Source organism: Coregonus lavaretus, assembly GCF_964263955.1.
Source record: "Coregonus lavaretus genome assembly, contig: HAP1_SCAFFOLD_463, whole genome shotgun sequence".
Lineage (NCBI taxonomy): Eukaryota > Metazoa > Chordata > Actinopteri > Salmoniformes > Salmonidae > Coregonus > Coregonus lavaretus.
Window position 1 is genome coordinate 37,501 of NW_028159925.1, and position 17,634 is coordinate 55,134.

Consider the following 17,634-nt stretch of genomic DNA (forward strand, 5'->3'; position numbering starts at 1 on the left):
TTCTGGTACATTCCATAAATATGTTCTGGTACATTCCATAAATATGTTCTGGTACATTCCATAAACCACCTGTGTGTTTCTCCCTCTTTGTATCTTTCTCACACCCATATCCATGGTTGTAGGATGGTTGTGATATGGTTAGGGGATGGTTATCAGCCTCCTCATAGTGGATCAAAATATAAACTAGTTATGTTACATGTCTAAAATTGCTTCCTTTCTTCGTCTAATTTACTTCAAAACTACTATAGGTGAAACTCACTAAGGGTTGATATGTTTCAGTCATGTTGTTCCACCAGTGGTTATGAAGGGAGGGAGGGAGATGAGGAGCTGAAGCTGGTTAAGACTATTGGAACAGCATGGTTTTCTCTCTATTCCACCTCTTTCTCCCTTTTCATCGCTCTTGCTCCCTCCGCCTCACTCTCTCTCCTGTGTTGCTGCAGTCTACTGTTTAACTCTCTCTCTCCCGTGTTGCTACAGTCTACTGTTTAACTCTCTCTCTCCTGTGTTGCTACAGTCTACTGTTTAACTCTCTCTCTCCCGTGTTGCTACAGTCTACTGTTTAACTCTCTCTCTCCTGTGTTGCTACAATCTACTGTTTAACTCTCTCTCTCCTGTGTTGCTACAATCTACTGTTTAACTCTCTCTCTCCTGTGTTGCTACAGTCTACTGTTTAACTCTCCTGTGTTGCTACAGTCAACTGTTTAACTCTCTCTCTCCTGTGTTGCTACAGTCTACTGTTTAATTCTCTCCTGTGTTGCTACAGTCTACTGTTTAACTCTCTCTCTCCTGTGTTGCTACAGTCTACTGTTTAATTCTCTCCTGTGTTGCTACATTCTACTGTTTAATTCTCTCCTGTGTTGCTACAGTCTACTGTTTAACTCTCCTGTGTTGCTACAGTCTCCTGTTTAACTCTCTCTCTCCTGTGTTGCTACAGTCTACTGTTTAACTCTCTCCTGTGTTGCTACAGTCTCCTGTTTAACTCTCTCTCTCCTATGTTGCTACAGTCTACTGTTTAACTCTCATGCGTTGCTACAGTCTACTGTTTAACTCTCTCTCTCCTATGTTGCTACAGTCTACTGTTTAACTCTCTCTCTCCCGTGTTGCTACAGTCTACTGTTTAACTCTCTCTCTCCTGTGTTGATACAGTCTACTGTTTAACTCTCTCTCTCCTGTGTTGCTACAGTCTACTGTTTAACTCTCTCTCTCCTGTGTTGATACAGTCTACTGTTTAACTCTCTCTCTCCTGTGTTGCTACAGTCTACTGTTTAACTCTCTCTCTCCTGTGTTGATACAGTCTACTGTTTAACTCTCTCCTGTGTTGATACAGTCTACTGTTTAACTCTCTCTCTCCTGTGTTGCTACAGTCTACTGTTTAACTCTCTCTCTCCTGTGTTGATACAGTCTACTGTTTAACTCTCTCTCTCCTGTGTTGCTACAGTCTACTGTTTAACTCTCTCTCTCCCGTGTTGCTACAGTCTACTGTTTAACTCTCTCTCTCCTGTGTTGATACAGTCTACTGTTTAACTCTCTCTCTCCTGTGTTGTTACAGTCTACTGTTTAACTCTCTCTCTCCTGTGTTGTTACAGTCTACTGTTTAACTCTCTCCTGTGTTGCTACAGTCTACTGTTTAACGCTCCTGTGTTGCTACAGTCTACTGTTTAACTCTCTCTCTCCTATGTTGCTACAGTCTACTGTTTAACTCTCTCCTGTGTTGCTACAGTCTACTGTTTAACTCTCTCTCTCCCGTGTTGCTACAGTCTACTGTTTAACTCTCTCTCTCCTATGTTGCTACAGTCTACTGTTTAACTCTCTCCTGTGTTGCTACAGTCTACTGTTTAACTCTCTCCTGTGTTGTTACAGTTTACTGTTTAACTCTCTCTCTCCTGTGTTGCTACAGTCTACTGTTTAACTCTCCTGTGTTGCTACAGTCTTCTGTTTAACTCTCCTGTGTTGCTACAGTCTACTGATTAACTTTATCTCTCCTGTGTTGCTACAGTCTGCTGTTTAACTATCTCCTGTGTTGCTACAGTCTACTGTTTAACTCTCTCTCTCCTGTGTTGCTGCAGTCTACTGTTTAACTATCTCCTGTGTTGCTACAGTCTACTGTTTAACTCTCCTATGTTGCTACAGTCTACTGTTTAACTCTCCTGTGTTGCTACAGTCTACTGTTGAACTCTCTCTCTCTCCTGTGTTTCTACAGTCTACTGTTGAACTCTCTCTCTCTCTCCTGTGTTGCTGCAGTCTACTGTTTAACTCTCCTGTGTTGCTACAGTCTACTGTTTAACACTCTCTCTCCTGTGTTTCTACAGTCTACTGTTTAACTATCTCTCTCTCTCCTGTGTTGCTACAGTCTACTGTTTAACTCTCCTGTGTTGCTACAGTCTACTGATTAACTTTATCTCTCCTGTGTTGCTACAGTCTGCTGTTTAACTATCTCCTGTGTTGCTACAGTCTACTGTTTAACTCTCTCTCTCCTGTGTTGCTGCAGTCTACTGTTTAACTATCTCCTGTGTTGCTACAGTCTACTGTTTAACTCTCCTGTGTTGCTACAGTCTACTGTTGAACTCTCTCTCTCTCCTGTGTTTCTACAGTCTACTGTTGAACTCTCTCTCTCTCTCCTGTGTTGCTGCAGTCTACTGTTTAACTCTCCTGTGTTGCTACAGTCTACTGTTTAACACTCTCTCTCCTGTGTTTCTACAGTCTACTGTTTAACTCTCTCTCTCCTGTGTTGCTACAGTCTACTGTTTACCTCTCCTGTGTTGCTACAGTCTCCTGTTTAACTCTCTCTCTCCTGTGTTGCTACAGTCTATTGTTTAACTCTCCTGTGTTGCTACAGTCAACTGTTTAACTCTCTCTCTCCTGTGTTGCTACAGTCTACTGTTTAACTCTCTCTCTCCTGTGTTGCTACAGTCTATTGTTTAACTCTCCTGTGTTGCTACAGTCAACTGTTTAACTCTCTCTCTCCTGTGTTGCTACAGTCTACTGTTTACCTCTCCTGTGTTGCTACAGTCTCCTGATTAACTTTCTCTCTCCTGTGTTGCTACAGTCTACTGATTAACTTTCTCTCTCCTGTGTTGCTACAGTCTCCTGATTAACTTTCTCTCTCCTGTGTTGCTACAGTCTACTGTTTAACTTTCTCTCTCCTGTGTTGCTACAGTTTACTCTGTTTTGCCCGCTCTCTTGCTGACACCATTTTGTGAGTTTCCTATTTTTTCAACCACTTGCTTTAATATTATTTTTGCTTTTATGATGAAACATTCTCAAAACAGACTCTAGATGAAAGTGTGCTCCGCTTCCTCCCTCCCTCGCTACCTTCCTCCCCTCCCTATCACACCGGCGCACTGCTCATTAGCTTTTTGTCAGTTTTGGTTTCTGTCTCCTACTCGCTCTCTCTTTCTTTCTCTCTTTCTCTCTGTCTGCATCCTCTGTCACATAGTTTCACTCTTCCAATTCTGGTGCACGTCTCCCCTCTTCGACAATGTCCACCTCTCTCCCTAAATCTTTCACTCCCTCCCTTTCTCTCCCCCCCCCCCCCCCCCCCCCCCCCCCCCCCCATCATCCCCTCTTTTTGAGAGGGGTGTTTGTGTTCCACTATGATCAAAGCAGATTCTATACAGCCCCCCAAACAAAACACACTCCCACCACCATGTATATACACAATAAAACACACACACAGGAGTATACACACTCATTACCAAGCTCTCACAAGCACACACACACGCATTTGGGTTGAATCGTGACAGCTGTGCCTCTGCAGAGGGAAGAGACAGACCGGGTCAACAATGTTGAGGGGAGTTGAGAAAGTGCACTGCACCTTCCCTAACCCTGCTACAATAACACACCACACATGAAGACACACACACACACACACACACACACACACACAATGCTAACACAACTCAGAGGGACGTAGCAGGAGTAGAGTAGGGAGGTGAGGGAGGAGTTGAGAGAGGAGGTGAGAGAGGAGCTGAGAGAGGAGGTGAGAGAGGAGGTGAGAGAGGAGCTGAGAGAGGAGGTGAGAGAGGAGGTGAGAGAAGAGGTGAGAGAGCAGCTGAGAGAGGAGGTGAGAGAGGAGGTGAGAGAGGAGCTGAGAGAGGAGGTAAGAGAGGAGCTGAGAGAGGAGGTGAGAGAGGAGGTGAGAGAGGAAGAGAGCAGCATTATAACCAGTTGGAAACAGCTGCAGCATTATAACCAGTTGGAAACAGCTGCAGCATTATAACCATTATAACAGGCCCTGTGAGTGACTGACTTCAGATGGAGTTTTTCTAAAAGAGGAGAGAGAGAGACCATCTTCCCATCTGTCCACCAGTCGTCCGTTTCATCCTCCTTTAATTCGCCTGCTGTCTGAACAGACAGGCCAATGATTCAGGTCTCTGCTAAAAACAAACAGAGTGTGTGTGTCTGTGTGTGCATGTGCACGTGTATACTTCCTCTTACCTCCCTGAGTACCTGGTCAATGAGACAGGCAGTCTCTGAGGACACCTTCCAGGGGTCCTTCTCCTCCACCAGCATGGCGTCCAGGGTGCCCTTCTCCAGGACCACGTCGTATGAGGCATCCGTGAAGGAGAGCTGGCGCGCGTCCATCTGATGCCAGGTCATGCCTGGGCATGTGGCATCATGCCTGGCACTCATGGTGTCGATGCACACAGAGGAGTAGTCTATGTTGGTGATGGAGCGGTAGCCAGCGTCATACATGTCACTGCTCATAGAGCTGTTACCACAACCTAGGAGAGGTGAGGAGAGGAGAGGAGGGGCGGGGAGGAGAAAGAGAAAGGAGAAGAGAAGAGGAGAGGATCGTACATTTCCTGATCAGTAATGCCTAATCAATACAACGCCATGGAAACGTGAGCAGTCATAAACCACACTGTCACGTTGGCCTGAAGACGAAAGGAAAGATAATCAATGACATCACTGTAGGTTGATTAGAAACACGCGTTCAGTCAACACATCACTAGTATGTATCAATCCATGATCATGTGTACAGTGAGGGAAAAAAGTATTTGATGCCCTGCTGGTTTTGTACATTTGCCCACTGACAAAGACATGATCAGTCTATAACTTTAATGGTAGGTTTATTTGAACAGTGAGAGACAGAATAACAACAAAAAAATCCAGAAAAACGCATGTCAAAAATGTTATGAATTGATTTGCATTTTAATGAGGGAAATAAGTATTTGACCCCTCTGCAAAACATGACTTAGTACTTGGTGGCAAAACCCTTGTTGGCAATCACAGAGGTCAGATGTTTCTTGTAGTTAACCACCAGGTTTGCACACATCTTAGGAGGGATTTTGTCCCACTCCTCTATGCAGATCTTCTCCAAGTCATTAAGGTTTCGAGGCTGACGTTTGGCAACTCGAACCTTCAGCTCCCTCCACAGATTTTCTATGGGATTAAGGTCTGGAGACTGGCTAGGCCACTCCAGGACCTTAATGTGCTTCTTCTTGAGCCACTCCTTTCTTGCCTTAGCCGTGTGTTTTGGGTCATTGTCATGCTGGAATACCCATCCACGACCCATTTTCAATGCACTGGCTGAGGGAAGGAGGTTCTCACCCAAGATTTGACGGTACATGGCCCCGTCCATCGTCCCTTTGAAGCTGTGAAGTTATCCTGTCCCCTTAGCAGAAAAACACCCCCAAAGCATAATGTTTCCACCTCCATGTTTGACGGTGGGGATGGTGTTCTTGGGGTCATAGGCAGTATTCCTCCTCCTCCAAACACGGCGAGTTGAGTTGATGCCAAAGAGCTCCATTTCGGTCTCATCTGACCACAACACTTTCACCCAGTTCTCCTCTGAATCATTCAGATGTTCATTGGCAAACTTCAGACGGGCATGTATATGTGCTTTCGTGAGCAGGGGGACCTTGCGGGCGCTGCAGGATTTCAGTCCTTCACAGCGTAGTGTGTTACCAATTGTTTTCTTGGTGACTATGGTCCCAGCTGCCTTGAGATCATTGATGAGATCCTCCCGTGTAGTTCTGGGCTGATTCCTCACCGTTCTCATGATCATTGCAACTCCACGAGGTGAGATCTTACATGGAGCCCCAGGCCGAGGGAGATTGACAGTTCTTTTGTGTTTCTTCCATTTGCGAATAATCGCACCAACTGTTGTCACCTTCTCACCAAGCTGCTTGGCGATGGTCTTGTAGCCCATTCCAGCCTTGTGTAGGTCTACAATCTTGTCCCTGACATCCTTGGAGAGCTCTTTGGTCTTGGCCATGGTGGAGAGTTTGGAATCTGATTGATTGATTGCTTCTGTGGACAGGTGTCTTTTATACAGGTAACAAACTGAGATTAGGAGCATTCCCTTTAAGAGTGTGCTCCTAATCTCAGCTCGTTGCCTGTATAAAAGACACATGGGAGCCAGAAATCTTTCTGATTGAGAGGGGGTCAAATACTTATTTCCCTCAATAAAATGCAAATCAATTTATTACATTTTTGACATGGTTTTTCTGGATTTTTTTGTTGTTATTCTGTCTCTCACTGTTCAAATAAACCTACCATTACAATTATAGACTGATCATTTCTTTGTCAGTGGGCAAACGTAAAAAATCAGCAGGGGATCAAATACTTTTTTCCTTCACTGTATGTATGTACACTACCGTTCAAAAGTTTGGGGTCACTTAGAAATGTCCTTGTTTTCAAAAGAAAAGCAATTTTTTTGTCCATTTAAATAACATCCAATTGATCAGAAATACAGTGTAGACATTGTTAATGTTGTAAATGGCTATTGTAGCTGGAAATGGCTGATTTTTTATGGAATATCTACATAGGTGTACAGAGGCCCATTTTCAGCAACCATCAGTCCTGTGTTCCAATGGCACGTTGTGTTTGCTAATACAAGTTTATTATTTTAAAAGGCTAATTGATCATTAGAAAACCCTTTTGCAATTATATTAGCACAGCTGAAAACGGTTGTGCTGATTAAAGAAGCAATAAAACTGGCCTTCTTGAGACCAGTTGAGTATCTGGAGCATCAGCAATTGTGGGTTCGATTACAGGCTCAAAATGGCCAGAAACAAATAACTTTCTTCTGAAACTCGTCAATCTATTCTTGTTCTGTGAAATGAAGGCTATTCCATGCGAGAAATTGCCAAGAAACTGAAGATCTCGTACAATGCTGTGTACTACTCCCTTCACAGAACAGCGCAAACTGGCTCTAACCAGAATAGAAAGAGGAGTGGGAGGCCCCGGTGCACAACTGAGCAAGAGGACAAATACATTAGTGTCTAGTTTGAGAAACAGACGCCTCACAGGTCCTCAAGTGGCAGCTTCATTAAATAGTACCCGCAAAACACCAGTCTCAACGTCAACAGTGAAGAGGGATGCTGACAATGTCTCAGACTGGCCAATAAAAATAAAAGATTAAGCAGTCTGAGATATGGCTTTTCCAAAATAAGAGAGTGAATGATCTCTCTAACGGTCTTCCTACTACAACTTCAGCCAGAAAGACATCCCCTTAATTGAACACACACACACCTAAAGTGCTTTAAATAATCATTGGCGCACACATTAGCCAAAAGGTGTCACACACACACTACCTTAAAGTCCGTTAAAGAATCCATGACTCACAATTTCTAAAATAATCCCTGACACACTGTTTCTGCACTTTGGCCATGTCACCTGTTTACTAAAATCCTTTGAAGGCCCAGTGCAGTCAAAACATATTTTTTTCTGTGTTTTACATCATGTTGTACAACAGCTGATGAAACTAACACTGTAAAAGAGTGAAGAAATTTGATCAGTGTTACTTCCTGATGGTTGCTGGTTGAAAATACAATATACACAGGACCTTCTTTTCGGAAGGTTTTGCATGGTGGAGTTTTGGCCTGCTTGGTGACATCACCAGGCGGTATAAGTTAATATACACCAATATCAAAGAGAGTTCCAAACCTCTCTGCCAATAAGAGCTAGTTTTCAGATTAGATATCCCTCCCCCTCCCCACTCAGACCACTCCCCGACAGTCCTATCAAAATGCTTGCTTGAGAAAAGGCTATTTTTGACCATTTTAATGGAAAACTATTAGAGTAAGGTACTTAATTGTTACTCAGAATTGATTTTATATTGAGATAAAACGGCTGCATTGGGTCTTTAAAGACATATACACACACACACACACACACACACACGTTTGACTGCACCATACTGACGCAGAATGATTGATGGCTTCATTACAGGCAGGGGAGGCCACTCCGGGACGGATCATCTAAAGATCTAGGCCCTTTATCTACTTCCCTCGAGTCAGATGAACTCGTGGATACCATTTTTATGTGTCCAGTATGAAGAAAGTTAGAGGTACTTTGGCGAGCAACTTCCTTCAAACAGCACGCAGACATAAAAATGGTATCGACAAGTTTATCTGACTCTGGAGATATAGATAAAGGGCCTCATTGCCAAAATCCTGAAGTATCCCTTTAAGCATTATGATGATCATACCAGATGTATCATTATTTACCAGTCAACTTTTTAAGAGTGTTTCCCAAACAAGCACGTAGAGAGAATGTTCGCAGTGCGTCGTTAGACAACGTGTCAACACTGATAGGATCGAAAGAAAAGCAGTCTGCTATTGGATCAGCTTTCTCCATTCAAATCTTACCTTAACATTCAAATTATTCCAAAATACTGACGACGGATCAGCTCGTAGGGAGATATTACCACCTATGGCTGCAAATAGGCTTTTGAGGCGGATTATTATGCTTCCCCAATAATAATGCACTAAATCACAGATTGGGCACATCATTCCGCACATGTTGTCACACATCATGAAACACATTGAGGTAAAAATTACAGACAGTAGCCTAGTGGCAAAATAGAACTCAATTGATTGAACATTAAATATATTTCAATATGAATGAAATAGCCTAAATAGGCCCATGTAGCCTATGTATCTTTTAATGCGGTCAACTCGGTTTTAACTTGAAGCATAATTTTCTTTGCAAATACTTTGGCAACTTTGTCTTTGTAGTCAAATTCGTTCTGAAGTTATCGGCAGTCACAGTAAGCCAGATAGCCTAAACATCTCGATTCTATGTTAAGTGGAGATCTTCTGTGAATGATTCCAATGAAGGCTCTGGGAAACACCTTGACTAGTAAAGATACATCGTAAGAAGGCTCTAACGATGATTTTAACGCTACGAATGCACTGGGAACAAGGCCATGTTTATCAATTAAGTTAGGCTCTCCCCTCCTGGGGCTATGGAAGGGCGTGGGGGGCATCTGATCTGATAGGTTGGTGGGGCAGACAGTGAAATGAGAGAGAGAGAGAGAAAGAAAGTGTCTGTGTGAGAGGGAGAGAGAGCAAGAGGTTGTGTGACAGAGGTAAACAGAGGGTAAAGAGTGAAGCTGTGTTACAGGAAGGGGAGTGAAGGACTAGGCTGACTGCATTGAACTGAACAAACAGCACAAAGTCTACTAGCAGCGATAAGGGAACACTAGGGGGTTCAGCTCTGGGGGCACACACTGTCTGTCTGGTGTGTGTGTGTGTGTGTGTGTGTGTGTGTCTGTGTGTCTGTGTGTGTGTCTGTGTGTGTGTGTGTGTGTGTGTGTGTGTGTGTGTGTGTGTGTGTGTCTGTGTGTCTCTGTGTGTGTGTGTGTGTGTGTGTGTGTGTGTGTGTGTGTGTGTGTGTGTGTGTGTGTGTGTGCCAGAGGAGGGAGTTGGCACTGCTGGTTCAGGTAGCACATTGGAATCTGCACCTCCATTTTAAACCTGTACCTGATATAACCTCAATTCTACAACTAATTACACACTGCCTTCCAGAGAACTGGTGTGTGTGTGTGTAAAAGAGAGTGTGTATGTTTTAATTGCTGATCTCGTTATCACCCTCACATTTCAAACAGGCACTTATACTAGGCCCTCTATAACACAACCTGTGGTGGACCAAGCCCTCTATAACACAACCTGTGGGGGACCAGGCCCTCTATAACTCAACCTGTGGTGGACCAGGCCCTCTATAACACAACCTGTGGGGGACCAGGCCCTCTATAACTCAACCTGTGGGGGACCAGGCCCTCTATAACACAACCTGTGGGGGACCAGGCCCTCTATAACTCAACCTGTGGTGGACCAGGCCCTCTATAACACAACCTGTGGTGGACCAAGCCCTCTATAACTCAACCTGTGGGGGACCAGGCCCTCTATAACACAACCTGTGGTGGACCAGGCCCTCTATAACTCAACCTGTGGTGGACCAAGCCCTCTATAACTCAACCTGTGGTGGACCAAGCCCTCTATAACTCAACCTGTGGTGGACCAGGCCCTCTATAACTCAACCTGTGGGGGACCAGGCCCTCTATAACTCAACCCGTGATGGACCAGGCCCTCTATAACTCAACCTGTGGTGGACCAGGCCCTCTATAACTCAACCTGTGGTGGACCAAGCCCTCTATAACTCAACCTGTGGTGGACCAGGCCCTCTATAACTCAACCTGTGGTGGACCAGGCCCTCTATAACTCAACCTGTGGTGGACCAGGCCCTCTATAACTCAACCTGTGGTGGACCAAGCCCTCTATAACTCAACCTGTGGTGGACCAGGCCCTCTATAACTCAACCTGTGGTGGACCAAGCCCTCTATAACTCAACCTGTGGTGGACCAAGCCCTCTATAACGCAACCTGTGGTGTGGTGGTGAACTTAATGGATGCCTTCTCTCTCCTGAACTCAGTTCTATCTAATATAAGTGCAGTATACAAAGCAGGGTTGGGGTTGATTCCATTTCAATTCCAGTCAATTCAGAAAGTATAACCAAATCCAATTCAACATTTTCCTAACTGAAAAGCATTGAAGACAATTGTAATTTCAGTGTACTTTCTGACATTACAGGAATTGAAATGGAATTGACCACAACCCTTATACAGAGGATGGAGCCATTAGAGAGCAAGCAAGAGGGTGGTACTGGTCATGATTATTATAACGTTTGAGGATGGGACTGGTCATGATTATTATAACGTTTGAGGATGGGACTGGTCATGATTATTATAACGTGGGACTGGTCGTCGTTTGAGAGACAGATGAAGGGGGGATGTACTAGGTAGGCAGAGAGGAAAGAGAAAGGGTGAGATGAAAAGTCATAGAGAGAGCGAGGAAAAGTGTGTGTCTGTCTGTGTGTGTGTGTCTGTGTGTGTGTCTCTGTGTGTGTGTGTCTGTCTGTGTGTGTGTGTCTGTCTGTGTGTGTGTGTGTCTCTGTGTCTGTCTGTGTGTGTGTGTCTGTGTGTGTCTGTGTGTGTGTGTCTGTCTGTGTGTGTGTGTCTGTGTGTGTGTGTGTCTGTCTCAGTGTGTGTGTGCCACTGTGCTTCTTCCTCTACATTGCTTGTTCTTTGGGTTTGAGGCTGGGTATCTGTAAAGCACTCTGTGACAACTGCTGATGTAAAAAAGTGCTTTATAAAAATGGATTGATTGATATAATTGTTTATGATGTCTCTATAGAGTCCAGTGTGAAGCACAGAAGAGGCTACAGTCATGTAGCTCAGTTGGTAGAGCATGGCGCTTGCAACACCAGGATAGTGGGTTCAATTACCGGGAACACCTGTGTGTAAAATGTATGCACACATGACTATAAATCGCTTTGGATAAGAGCATCTGCTAAATGGCAAATTTAAAAGAGACAGTCTTAGTTAGTCTCTTGCTGCAGTCAGTTTGATATGACTGACCTATAAATGCCATTTAGCAGACACTTTTATCCTAAACGACTTACAGACATGTGTGCATACATTTTACGTGTGGGTGGCCCCGGGAATCGAACCCACAATCCTGGCGTTTCAAGCGCCATGCTCTACCAACTGAGCCATACAGGACCACCTGTTATGGAAACACAAAGAGGACTACCAAAGAAAGGCACTTTCATAGTGTGACGACCTGGAGGGACGGGACAGCTAATAGCTACAGTTAGCCCTCTGATTGAACCATACTGCTTTACATCTTTCTAATTCTGATGGGTCGATTTGATGGATGTGTGGGCTGTCTGTCCGTCCGTGTGTCCGTTCGCCTGTCCTAAGGGCTCTGTGGTCTCTCTTTATGCCCTGGTTTGGTGCTCCTTAGGGTGGGTAAGGACTCATCTAGGCCCCCCTCCTCAGGTCCCAATGCTCCACAACACATACCACACATTGTTTCCAAAGGGTTCCTCCTGCTGACGCTGTGTGTGTGTGTGTGTGTTTTCAATGACGGGAAAAGGAGCGGAGGAAGGGGTGTCGCATGATAGCTCATTCCTGGGGGTTGTCACGACGATTAAAGTCGTCAAGGACATTGCTCCCGTTCGTTCTCTGACATCAGCTGGCACCCACCGCGACCCCTGACCTTTACACACACACACACACACACACGCTGCTGCCAAGGCAACAAGTGCAAGTTTTTGGCATCCAGGACATGCAAGTAGAGAGAGCGCCGCAGGGGTGTATGTGTGGGTGGTGAGCAAAGGGCAAAGGGCACACAGGGGTTTCCAAGCGTGTGTGTGTGTGTCTGTCCATCCAGTCTGTACGGACCCTGTCTAATAGACTTTCCTCCAGCTGGGAGCGTCTGTGTGTGAATCTCCTGATCTCCTGCACATCCTAACGGGATTAACCAAGGAACCAGAGTACAGCATTAAAGTTTGACCTGTCACATTGCCTCTACCTGTGTGTCTGTGTGTGTGTGTGATGGAAAAGATGAGCCCTAGTCTTATGTAGTCGTGGGACTGTAGAGTGTGGACACACACACACCCTGGAAGGTGCACCAGTGGTAGGATGATTTTGTGTGTGTGTGTGTGTGTGTGTGTGTGCGTGTGCGTGTGTGTGTGTGTGTGTGAAAGCATGCATGCACTAGGGGAGGGGGTTGCCACTGTTGAAGGGGTACTGCTCGGTGCTTGCTAGTTGGCCAAACATGGAGGTGGTTTCCTCAGTGTTGTTTGACACTAATCCCGTCTCGTCTCGTGACCGGCGGTGTGAAATACCAGTCTAGTGGAGAACCCCTTTCATCTGATACATGCCTACCAGCGGGTTATACCATCTACTGTAACTACACTAGTGGTGTGTGACTACCAGAATACCAGACAAGGTCAATTCCATTTTTGAATCAGTGACTTGAAACACCTTGAATGAAAATAAAGGGATCTCTTTCTATTCTTAAATTAGAATGTCAAGTTTTATTGCCATGTGAATTGCGAGCGATTTACTAGTTCCTCTCATAAGGAACGCCATGTTGACTAAATAAAGAGAATGTCACGTGTAAATATCTCTGAACATAGACCTATCGGTATATTAACTAGTGTAAAATGTGATGTGACCATAGAAATGGAATCTAGATTAATCAATATAGTCTATTTCTATGGATGTGACAACCGTGCAGATTATTGTCTCAGTGTTCAGGAAGCATACCTATCTATAGGACGTTTCAGGGCTCGTGTGTCTCTGGAATTAATGAATAGGTATGATCACGTGCTGAAGGCAAAGCCTTTAGATACTGTAGGTTGGTGTCACGTCTACTCCCGCTCCCCTGCTCTGGCGCTCGACGTCGCTGGTTTACTAACCACCGGTCCTGGCAACCCATCTTTACGTACAACTGGCAACCCTCATTACGCACACCTGCATCTCATCAGTCACACCTTCAGTACTCCCTTGATTACTCACCCTTTATATAGTACTCTTCTGTTAGTAGTCATCAGGTAGCATTGTTTATGTTTCTTTGGCACCCCAGATGGGACCTGATAGGGATCAGAGACGGTGTGCATCTGCGGTTGTGAAACGGCTTGGACGGACCATACAAACAAAAGCGGCCGCTTTTAAAAGGTAAGCCAAGTTCTTACTAATATAGTATAAACGTTTGTGTGGTCCGATCCGGGGCTCGGCAACATCTAAAGAAATACCAAGTAGGTCTCTCCAAATTTAAGAACCAGAAAGTTAGACACTAGGAGCTTTTGAATTTAAGAATACATGTCGCTGTTGTTTGTCAGAACCGTCTGTTCAATTGATTTGATTCATTTGATTCAGTTGATTCAGCTGATTCATCTTGCTGATTGCTCTGTCCGGGTCATTTCGACACGGGCGGCTGTCCAGCTGGTTGAGTGATCAGGAATAACATGTTAAGTCCTTCGAATACCGCTATGAACGTGTAGCAAAAGTATATCGTTTATAGGCTGCTTAGGAAGGCATAAATCCTGCGGATAAACGCTTTGGAAAGCTAAAATTCCAGAGGACTGAACGGGCAGGTCATCATCCTGTGTGTGGTGATGCCAATAAATCCTGCGGATAAACGCTTTGGAAAGCTAAAATTCCAGAGGACTGAACGGGCAGGTCATCATCCTGTGTGTGGTGATGCCAAAATTAGGTCTTGAGAAAGCTTAAGACCTAGGCGGCTAATAAATATAAATCCTGTGGATAAACGCTTTGGAAAGCTAAAATTCCAGAGGACTGAACGGGCAGGTCATCATCCTGTGTGTGGTGATGCCAAAATTAGGTAGGGTGGGACAGGTAAAAAAGTTGGGTCATCTTGAGTAGGTGAACGGGTTAAATAATCACAGGGGCTCAAACTTTTTGATAAAGTGTAAACCAAGACTAGGTCTGCTCATCTGCTCATGAGTGGTTTACCTTGGTGGCTGTGAGTCATTCAACTGTCTGATTCATTTGGGCACAAGTGGCTACTCATCTGTGTGAGTGAGAATAATATGAAATCCTGCAAGTAAATAGCCTTTCTGTAAGGAAAGGAAATCTATTTGAGGTTGTTTGAAGCTTCTGTCTGATGGACAAAGGGTGTGCCCAATCTCACATTAGGAAAGAGAAGAATAAATGGTGCGTGGATATTCATTGACCAACTGAGTGTAGAAAATTCACGTTACCAGGAGGGGTAGAATAAATCCTGTTGGAGGAACAGGTCACATTTATTGGTGTGGTCATACGACGTCTATGCATTGTAATTTGATAAATCTGTTAGGGTATGTGTCTGACATTATATTTAGAAACTTTAGAGGTAATGCAGTATTATGATAAATTGACTACGTAAAATAATAACTAGAATAGGGTTAACACTTCAAATTTGGGCCTTTTGATAGAATAAAATATTCCTGTAGGTTATACAAAGTAATTAAGGGCGTTTAAGAACAACATAAATATGGAATAAGAGTGGTATAATGATGTAAATTGGTCACACTCTGAAGTTTGAATGATGAGATATAGAGGTGTGTTTGATAATTATATATACATTGAAATAATAAGCTTTTCTTGTATATGATATCTTGGAGTTTCGTACAACAATGCCTGTCATAGAATTTTGTAAGATCGGGGAATAGTGACCAGCCTATATGATTCTAGGAGGATTCTATGACTAAGGGAAAGGATTTGAGTAATTTGTTGTTTGTTCTGCTGAGACTAGATGGTGATTAACAGATTGTGGCAATAAAGAATAATTAGAAACATGAAGGGTTTGGTAGATATGAATAAATTGGAGTATAATGAATTTTATGTGGGTATGGTAAATATGAGGGATTGGATAAAATTATAGGTGTTGACTTGCTCAAACACGTAGACAGACGTGGAAATGGGAGAGAGTACATAGGACATGTGGTAGAATTAAGCAATATAATAAACTATCTATTATTTCAGAAGCATATATATAATTCATTTGGTTAGGTTGTTAGATCTGTTTCCAAATCAATGAATGTGGGGTTTGACTTGTTGACTGCTAAGTTGAGTACGTTGAGCGTGTGAGATCTGTGTCCTTCAAAGCTATTTTCTGATAAAGTGTGGTATGTGTTAGATACTAAAATTACTGACCATTATCATTGGAATAACAGAGGATTAACTTGTCATTTCGATAAAGCATAGATTCTGCATCGCTGAACAGAGTCTAGGGTTTCTAAGTATAGTTTAGCTATAGTTGTGGGGTGTTTAGATTGAAGGAACAGTCAGGATAAGATTGGAAGATCTAGTAGCCTGCGTCTTTTCAGACTGAAGGACTCACTTATTCAACGGGAAAGGAGGAGTGTCTATAGTCTAAATCAGAAAGGACAGTTACATTTGAATAGCGGACTGGCAATTTGGATAAGAGATTTGGCCATAATTTGAATTGTTTAGGTAGACTGGAATGAAAGTAAGGTAGTTTAATATATGAATATACATATATTATTAGTTATTGTTGGGATGTGAATAGACTTTACTAATGCCATGAATTAGTTTCCGGTTAAAAGAGAGTCATACTTGTTTGACTGTATCGAGCTGAAATAGTTATTTAAAGAAAGTTTGAATAGCTGGATGGAAAAAATTTATTTGACAAAATTCTAATTGTTATTACTTTATTCTATGGTTTGCGTGACATCAGTAATGTATGCGAATATTTGGTGAATTTTAGAATGATAATGTATTTTTATTACGTGAACTAGGGGATGCAAGGAGCGTTGGCTTTTTTGCTGAGGGAATAGCATCAATTTATAGTGGGTTCTGGATTTGTTGAATAAACAAACTTATATTTTAAACTAAAGTAATGCAATAGGCTACAATTATAACATTATCAGAAAAAGGCACTATATGCTCATCTGTGGTCCGCTGTAGCTCAGTTGGTAGAGCACGGTGCTTGCAACGCCAGGGTTGGGTGTTCGATTCCCAAGGGGGGCTAGTATAAGTATAGAAAGGTATGAGCTCATGAATGGAGTGTTGTTTGGAAAAAGAGCATCTGCTAAAATGATAATGGGTATGGAGAGGAGAGTACGTGGTAGTCATTGAATAAGGTTTTGTTAGATTAAACAAATGACAATGGTGGAAGGTGTAGTTAACTTAATAAAATGGGTTGTTATCTAGTGTCTTCTAAGTGGGAGTTTTCTTTTAAGGATTGATGGGAGTCTCCTATATTATTAGGTTAGGGGTAAAGTAGGGCGACGTATCAAACAATTTTAAATGGATGCTGGGGTTAATGATTGTTGATGAGATAGGACTGGGGATATGTATGATGTTTTGTGTGTAATTACTATCTTTGGATTGTTGATTATATGTTAACGACATGTATACTTTCTCTTCCAGGAACATGGGGATTTCTTTAGTGGGAGGTTTAAAAAGTCTGTAGGCTAGGGTGGAACTAGATAGTAAAATTAAGTAGTTTTATTTTTAGGTTGTCATAGGGAGCTACAAAAATAAATAAGGCCTGGCCATTTTTGTTTGTTTATTGTTTTACTGTATGGTGTTCAAATAACCACAAACAAACTACTTAGTATGAAAAGTTAGTTGTATAGGATTTTTATTTCTATTTGGTTTTTTTGACAGGATGGAAGTGAAATATCTTAAAGGGGCATACACATGTAATTTGGGTTATTTACTGAGGGATAAGTAAATATGTATGATTTATTTTGAAAAGAGCTGTACTAAGGAATTACAACATCTATGAAAGGTTTTGATGGTTGTTAGAAGTAGTAGACTATAGGATGAAACAATTCATTGAATGATTTCAATGACCTCTGAAATCTGTCCTGGCTTCATAGTGTGACCTGATCACCCGCACTATGAATTCTAGAGGCATGCTGAATTAAGGGGTTAGATAAAATAAGGATAATTGTGAAGAAGTTTACAAATTGGAAAAATCCTATATATAAATTAGTCTAAACAGGACAAGGATGAAGTGAGAGAGTTAGTCCTGAAGGAGAAGTATTCCTTGAATAGTGTTATAGAATACAGTTAAGTAAAGA

At 42.9% G+C, this 17,634-nt stretch overlaps 1 protein-coding gene across 1 annotated transcript in view; it reads right to left on the reverse strand.

The window, feature by feature from the left end:
* The window catches only part of LOC311122325 (EEF1A lysine methyltransferase 4-like), a gene marked incomplete at its 3' end in the record, with an annotated part of 173,499 nt that overhangs the window by 34,127 nt on the left and 121,738 nt on the right, over positions 1–17,634 (reverse strand). Inside the window, exon 3 of the mRNA XM_084196702.1 lies at positions 4,438–4,724. Coding sequence (XP_084052828.1) covers positions 4,438–4,724 — 287 coding nt within the window. The remainder of the gene's footprint in view (positions 1–4,437; positions 4,725–17,634) is intronic.